At 34.1% G+C, this 8,810-nt stretch overlaps 1 protein-coding gene across 2 annotated transcripts in view; it reads left to right on the top strand.

The window, feature by feature from the left end:
- The window catches only part of LOC107657873 (alpha-N-acetylgalactosaminide alpha-2,6-sialyltransferase 5-like), a 32,327-nt gene that overhangs the window by 17,467 nt on the left and 6,050 nt on the right, over positions 1–8,810 (top strand). For both annotated transcript variants that reach the window (XM_016446154.1, XM_016446153.1), the window contains exon 2: positions 320–496. In XM_016446154.1, coding sequence (XP_016301640.1) covers positions 413–496 — 84 coding nt within the window. In that variant the 5' untranslated portion in view covers positions 320–412. The remainder of the gene's footprint in view (positions 1–319; positions 497–8,810) is intronic.

Below are 8,810 nucleotides of genomic sequence, written 5' to 3'. Positions count from 1 at the left end.
ATATTCATGACATGTGTCATGTCATGATTATGTAGGTGTCATGTCATGATTATGAAGGTGTCATGTCAGTCTTATGCACACCCCTTCAAGTAAAGTGTAACCTTATTTTTTGAAACACACTAGCTGCTTATTCAGTTCATTGAACATTTCATTTTAAAGCTATGTATCAAATCTTTTTCATGTATATTGTGGTAAATTATTAAAATCTCATTCATGCCACAAAATGAGCCTTTATTTACTAATGCATCTGTCAGCAGAAGCATTGATGAAGGATAATCTGAGCATCCTCAATAATAATTTCTTGTTCCTTTTGTTTCAGCGTCATGGGATCATATTGATTGGTGTTGTAAGCGTGCTTACAAGCTTATTGTTCCTGTACAACAGCAGTTTTACTGACACACCAGAAGATCAGATGCAGTCAGATGGACATCAGATGGACATTCTACAACAGCAAACATCCCACTTAGAAGGTTACAGCAGCATCATTGATCATAAGGTGACTTGCTTTCATTAGGTGTGTAAAATGCAATCAAGCACTAAAACTATTAATATGGCACTTAGTTTACTAAACTAAATTTAGCAACTAACTGAGATGAAAACCTTAAAAAATATATTTCTTTGAAGCTTCTTTCATGGTTTTCAAATGTATTAATAAACATATTTAGTTTTGACGACTGACTAAACACATCAGTCTTATGAGATCTTCTGTGAAATCGCATAATTGGCTTGTAAGTTATAATTAACGACTTTTGATTTAATTATCAAAATGTTAAAACCCTTTTTTTTGTGAAAGTGGAATGCTCAGCACCTTAGTCTCTTCTTTTCTATATCCCCAGCCCAATCCTAGCTACAAAATGTCTGTTTTTTTTTTTTTTTTGTAAATGTTTCACAGACATCTGGAGATCATAATAAATGTTTACATTAAAATCCATAATCTCACCTCTCAGACTGTATCTGACCAGTCTTGGGTCTCCTATACTGTACCTTTGCAAAAAACCTTAATTGTTTCCAGAATTCAAATTCAAATTATGCTCACACATGCATAAGCCCATTAACTCGACTCGGATGGGTCAAGACAATTGGATAATTTTCCTTATATAACTTAAATATGAAGAATCCTTACATTTTTCATAATACAATTTTTATGCAGTTGCTTTTCTCCTTTGTCATCAAATAATATCCTCAGACAGATTATTATATTGGCACTGGGATCACATGACATGCAGTGCACTATAATATTCAGAAGACTTGGCCATTTCTCTTTATTTCTGTCATCTTTTTCTGTCTCCTGTCTCTCTGCAGTTTTTCATGATAAATCAGGTGCAGGCCTTTAAAGCCGTTTAAATTACACCATCCAAGTGATGCTATAATTTCTTTCTTCACTCCTGATCAGATAAAGTGGCAAGCTGCAAGCAGGTGTTGTCAAGCTTTGGCCTAATCTTGAGGCATTGTAATCACCAGAACTATCAAGGATGTAAATCTATCTGTCTCTCGGTTCTCTCCCTTTCTTCTCTTTCCCTCTTCACCTGTGCTCTATAATGTCACCAGGGATTTGGTTTAAATACTACAACTGTGCAGAAATGCTATTTACTCTGCATGGGTGTTAAAAATTCACATATAGTTATATGTATATAGTGTGCGTAATGAGAGATTACACAGTGATTACTTGCATAAGTATATCAGGTAAACATGGATGATATATTTTGGTCATTAAAGGGCTAGTTCGCCTGAAAATGAAAGCTCTGCATCATTTACTCGCCCCCCCCCCACGTGCTTTCTTTCTTCTGCGGAAGATAAAAGGACATTTTTGATGAATGTTTTCACTGCTCTCCTCTATACAGTGAAAGTGGATGGGGACCAGGGTCTGTCAAGCTCTGAAAAAAAAGCTCCAGAAAGCATCATTATGCACTATATTCCAGGGCTTCTGAAGCCATTCAATAGAATTGTGTCAGAAACAGAAGTACGTAGTGTAAAGCTCTACAGTCATGGTCACCATTCACTTTCATTGTCTGGAAAAGAGCAGCTTGGACATTCTGCTATAAATTACCCTTTTTGTTTCCTACAATATATAGAGAGGGACTATTGTGACATGAGGGTGAATAAATGATAGAACTTGTCTTTTTGGGTGAACTATGCCTTTATTATGGGTATGATGAAATATAAAGCATCTAAATATAAAACATCTAAGAGAGCTGTGTTCTTGTTAGTGATTTAAAAAAAATATTTTTGACATCTTTAGAGTTGAACCTGACAATACCTGTGCTCATCAAAGCAAGAAGTATTCTTCAAAGTCGGTCTCATTGTCATAAGGCATCTGTCATACTTCTCACTGACAGGCACGGCTCTCAAGTCTACCAGTTCTCATTAGTCAAAAGAGCACTCCTATCCGAGCTAATAAGAGCTCCAGGATTCAGAGCCAGATTATAATGGATACTCTGTGGAAGTAATTTTGTAACAGTCAGAAGCGTAAGATTTGCTCGTATTAGTGCAAATGAACAGCCAGTGTGGAAGATCGCTAACTGAACATTGCCTACAATTCTTCATCAAAAATCACATGCATTTTTTAACCATCAGGGGAAGGAAATAGTTTTCCAATTTCACTTCACCCAAAACATTCAGAGGATCTGTCTGATGGGAAAAGCTCATTTTGAATGGTGTGATGCCTATGATCCAGTGTCGACCTACTTTGCAATGTAGTGTATGAATTAAGTCATCTTGAAATATGATTTTTTTTAAATGAAATATTGGTGGATGTTGGATATTTATGAGCTTGTTTTGGATATTTAATTGGCATGCTCATATTACCTTTACCATCATCTAACACTCAATTGCATCTTTAAAAACTATAATAATTTTATATTGTTAAATGTAATCTTTAGGAAATCTCAAAATTAATATTTTTTCATGCTTGACATAATATTGTTGTTTCCAAAATTAAATTTCTATTAAATTGATTATTTTTATATTATAAAATGATTACTTTTTAGATTTTATCTTTAATTTATATAGATAAAGTAGTGTAGAATTTAATATCGACCACCACCGATATTTTCATATAGCTGCATCCTTGCTCATGAAATAATGATGCGAATTGTATGAAACACAATTTAACCTCCATCAGCTTCATACACTCAATCAAATGTTCAAAACTTCTGTACAGGGTGCATGTTTTTCCATAAAGGATAATGGCCTGAATCCATTTTTTCTCAGAAAGGTTCTCAAAAATAGAAAGGGGGATTGCTATTAGAGTAATTATGATCATATGTCCCACTGGAGAGAGCTTAAGAATGAGGATGTTACATCTAACACTCAATTGCATCTTTAAAAACTATAATAATTTTATATTGTTAAATGTAATCTTTAGGAAATCTCAAAATTAATATTTTTTCATGCTTGACATAATATTGTTGTTTCCAAAATTAAATTTCTATTAAATTGATTATTTTTATATTATAAAATGATTACTTTTTAGATTTTATCTTTAATTTATATAGATAAAGTAGTGTAGAATTTAATATCGACCACCACCGATATTTTCATATAGCTGCATCCTTGCTCATGAAATAATGATGCGAATTGTATGAAACACAATTTAACCTCCATCAGCTTCATACACTCAATCAAATGTTCAAAACTTCTGTACAGGGTGCATGTTTTTCCATAAAGGATAATGGCCTGAATCCATTTTTTCTCAGAAAGGTTCTCAAAAATAGAAAGGGGGATTGCTATTAGAGTAATTATGATCATATGTCCCACTGGAGAGAGCTTAAGAATGAGGATGTTAATGAGAGAATAATAAGTGTGGATGGTTATTTACTGGGCCTGATTTGCTTGCATAGGGAAAGGGCAGCTTCACTTGCATTATAAATGAATCATCTTACACAGTGGCAGGTCTGTTGGGCTACTGTGTTGTTTCAGCCCCATTTTGGCCCTTTTGTCTTGAGGTCATGTGTACAAATTAGTAATTTTAGCTCAACTATGAATTGGATTAAGCATTATTTTGCAAAAATAGTGCAATACAATGTTTTTAGAGTACATTTAGTGTGAGGATACACACCTTTCCTGCCCCATGTTTTACAGTTTGAAAATCAGGTGGATTGTTTGTATTGACTGACATATTGATAAAAAAGAGCCTTTTTTTTTTGGTGAATTGAATGCAATCTGGATTCACGTTGAACATGTTATGCTATACTTTAGTTTTTAAGACACTCTGTAGGCTCTAGGCAAATCTTTCCTCTTAAATGAGGGTTCAGAATGCTTTCCCTTAATGCTTTTCTTGTGAATTGGTTCAATGCCTTAGTGTTGATTATGCTGGAGAGATTCAATAATGGAGCTAAAGGTAACAATAAAGGTAAAGGGAGTCTTTGTGGACCAGGCACTTTGATATTTTCTGCCCTTTCAGTGTGTTTCCATGCATTCATTTGGCGGTAATCTCATTCACATTGTTAGATCATGTCTCCACGCCAGAAATATCAAATAATTTTATAATTTATCATTTTTATTTATTATACAATTATAATTCTGACTTTCGGATTAACAAAAGAAAAAATGGCCTCTAACACTAGCTTGCTCTATTCTTTTTCTATTCTATCTGTTTTCTTTTTATTTATTATACGATTTAAAAAAAACTTGCTAAGTGTACTGCATTAAGCTAACTGAGACTTTGCTCTTTTGTTGATTTTGATTGCTTCCATTGTCGTCATTTGTAAGTCGCTTTGGATAAAAGCGTCTGCTAAATGTCTAAATGTAAATGTAAATATCAGATCCAGCCCCGGATGCCAGATCCTGTCAGAAAATACCTGTTTTGAACAACTAGTCACTAGTAGTCAGCAAAATTGTCTAATACCCAAAACCCATTAACAGCAAGTCTTGGTACCCAAAACCAGTGTTTTGTCTGGTACCTAAAACGGTATTAACAGTCTTCTATCAGCCAAGAAGTTGACTGAGCAAAGCCAGTGAAGACACCATGATAGTGATGATGATAAAAAAGGAGCAGAGTTTATGGAATAGTCTTTGTTGAGTATATTTCAATGGTCAGACTTCGTCTGATGAACACCAATCCAACAAATGTTATTATACCACAAGCAATATCACTGGAAAATTACTGCTTCACAACAACATCCCGTGATGTTAAAAACCTTGAAATGAAGCCCTTTAAACCACACATCATAAGACTAAACAACAAAGGAAAAATAATATAAAATAATAATATAATATAAATGACTAATAAATGAACAATTTAATTAAATGAGTATATATGAATGGTTAAAATGATTAATATAAATGATTATATGATTAAATGGAATAATAAAAATGTTCTAATTATAAATGATTATGAATGAATGAATCAATCAATCAATCAATGGAGAATAAGTGAGTATACAAGAAAGGAAGTAAAATGCAACACAACTGTATGGTTGCTCTCTATGTATTTGAGGATTGTTAGATCCTTCATTCCCAAATGAATATCATATGATATTCATCATATGAAACCATTTGATTACATAGACTGATTAAACGGAAGCAAACTTCCATAATCATCATCACAAAAATACTTCGAAAAGTTCAGTGATCAGGCTGTACTCTTCCCTTCTACATGTTCATACCATGTATTCATATCATACCACGTATGTTAACTGTTGTCGTACAACAGTTAACAGTAATCTGACAAAGAAAATCAACACTCTTATGGCAATGTACAAGAGCAAGATGATACATTTTCCTGAAACAGTAACTAAAGCTTTGAAATGATTCCAGAGTGGCCCCAATATTGATCTAATCTATATGTCCCCATTTAGATATAAAATAATTATGATACTCAATTAAGTTTGGCTACCTGTTAATGCAGAACTTAAGCTAAATTGTAGACTGCTCTCCAATGTTGTCTAAGATGTATGAATAACATTCAGTTGATAATTGGGACAATTGGAATTCCCAAAAAATCATTGTGAAAACATATTCAAATTTCATATTTTACGTCTTTATAACTTTATCACTTTTAACACCATTTGTCATCATAGCATCTCTTGTTGTCTCAGCATTAGGATTTTCTGTGCCCTATTTACTCAAGTTGTCTGGCAGGTTTATCAAATTGAAACAAGAATTGTAAATTAGAGTGCACCATTTAGTGGCAGTCAATTGGTACGCTGCCAAATTTACCCATGTTACTTAGAAATCAAACCAGATAGTGGTACTAAATGTGCATACAAATCCATTATATGGAGAATAAGGAAAAATTCCTTGAGGTTTGATCAAAATGACATCGCTATGACCTTCTATAGCCATGGATAAATCATTGAGTCCACATCACATCATGTTTTGACAATATCAGATGATAATTAAAACCACCCAATGATTGGCCTGTTTTAATTGTATATGACGATTAAAATACCCTTGTATGTATGTTAAAAACCAAAGCAAAAAACTAAAGTCTAATTCAGTTTCTTTTCAGTCATGTATCTTTGAAAATATCTAAAATTCAGTAGCAATATATAGCTTGTCTTAGGACATTAATATAAAAAATCTATTATCTCTTTTGTAGCTCAGAATGTGTCAGTAGTCTGCTCTGAAAAACAATTTTTTTATCAGATAATTTATTATATTTATTATTATTAAAGATAAACAAAGACCATAGAGACCATTTGGCTGGCGACTAAACTGTAGTCTGGTGTAAGCTAATCATTGTAGTCCCCCTCCCCATATCTTCATCATGAGGTTGGCCCCCGAGGTTCTTCCTCATGACTCCTTCCTACAGCATTTCCCCCAGGCTCATTCAAAATTAATGAGCTAATTCACAATGTATCCATCTGTTTTTCCATAATAATTCTACATCTCCTACATCTGAATGCCGGGGTTAAAACAACTGTTTACCTTGGCACAATGCAATGTCCGCCCTCTGCTCTGGAGGCGGTTTTCATGCATCCAAACTTGGAATTTTAAGTTATATTATCACATTAAAATTCACAAAACAGCCCTGAGGGTGCAGGTTTCCCCCAACTAAATAGAATAGAGTTGGCAAATTGTGTTTTTAACATCGCACATCCATTAACTTCTTCCACTTTTCCTAAAATCCCTTCGCCCATATTGATTAAACATGAACACATTTTAAACACCCGACACAAGTGTCCGACACAAACTGATCAGATAAAGAAGCAAGGTTCAGAGTCTATTATATATCTGGTAATTTAGATCCGATTTAGACTTTTAGTCTGTTGTTACTTGCCTTGCATTCTCCATTGTCCACAAATGATGAACAGCGTAGAAAATCTAATTACAATTTAGAGTTCCAAATTGTCTAAATGTTCTTTACAACTACGTTTTAATCCAACTACGCCTGTAGTTACATCCTCAAAAAGAATGTCAGCTTCTGAATAGTACCAGAAATCAGATGTGTTCTAACATCCTCACAGCAGCTAGATGTTACTGTATACACCCTTTCAAAATATTTTTGCAAAGACTGGTGATGAAATAGCGGTTACAAAGAAAATAGCAAAGAAAATAGCTGGTAGCATTGACCAAAACTAATTAGCAGTGTCACTAAAAACCATTGTTGTTCTAGAAATCTCTCAAATGACCAGTTTCTCATGTCATTGAACCTTTGTAAAATAACCTGATGAAATTCTCCCTCTCAGAGCCTTAGACAAGATGATAATTTCACACTGAGCTGAGAAACTTAGCCTTCTTACTTAGCCTTCTGTTTAATCTGACAAATATCTTTTAACCCCTTCAGATTTTCTGTTGTCACTAGGTCAGCTGAGATCACCTTTCTGCACTGTGTGTAATTGTATATTTAGCAACTATTCATCAAGTATTACTGCTGCTGCTGCTTATTGATCTTAAAATGCTCTTTCAACTGTTCTATCAAAATTATGTCATCATTTAACTTCACTTCTGACTCCTCCATAACTATAGAAATTATATCATATCTGACCCGTTAGCTTTGCTACCCATGGTACTGAATTTCGATGAAATGTCAAACAGGACACACTCACACTGCCTTGCTGAAGTTTAGCCAGGGGAAGACGAATCGTCTTCATCCTCACTTGTTGGTCCGGAGTCAGTAGTAGCTCAGCGGTTTGGGACAATCCATCCTCTGGTCATACGAGAAACAATCACAACTCTGACTCTTATGAAGATAAAAACTCATTGTCATTCCATCCTGCCGACTACGACGAAATGTTACATCATGTGTCCATGCCAGAAAAATCTAATCCAGCCCCGGATGCCAGATCCTGTCAGAAAATATCCATTTTGTATTAAGAAGTTGACTGACAGAGAAGAGCAGAAGCAGGAGATTTATTGATTTGATGATAAAAAAGAAGCAGAGTTTATTGAATAATCTTGGTTGTGTATGATTCAGTGCTCAGACTTCGTCTGACTAGCACAAATCCAACAAGTGTTATTATACCACAATCAATAGCAATGGAAATTTACTTCTTCTTAACAACATCCCGTGATGTTAAAAACCTTGAAATGGAAATATTTTCTTATCTCTTACTCATGAAGACAAATAGCCCTTCAAACCACACATCATAAGACTAAAAAACAATGGAAAATATTATAATAAAAAATATAATATAATATAAAAATAATACTATAATACAAATGACTAATCAAAGAATAAATCAATGAAATGAGCATAAAAATGGTTATAAATATATAGTTCAGTCATGAAACTCTAGATGGCGCAGGCTGACGGGGTGTTAACGTAACTGATGATATTCAGAGAGTTAAACGACTTGGCAAAAGCTGATTGGTTCATGCTGCATATGCAGCCAATGAGCTTACTGCCTTGCATTTATATGGCTGGC

This window comes from Sinocyclocheilus anshuiensis, unplaced genomic scaffold (genome assembly GCF_001515605.1).
Source record: "Sinocyclocheilus anshuiensis isolate Anshui unplaced genomic scaffold, SAMN03320099.WGS_v1.1 scaffold107, whole genome shotgun sequence".
In the NCBI taxonomy this organism is placed as follows: Eukaryota; Metazoa; Chordata; class Actinopteri; order Cypriniformes; family Cyprinidae; genus Sinocyclocheilus; species Sinocyclocheilus anshuiensis.
The sequence above is the reverse complement of the archived record's forward strand: the minus strand, read 5'-3'. Positions and strand labels throughout refer to the sequence as shown.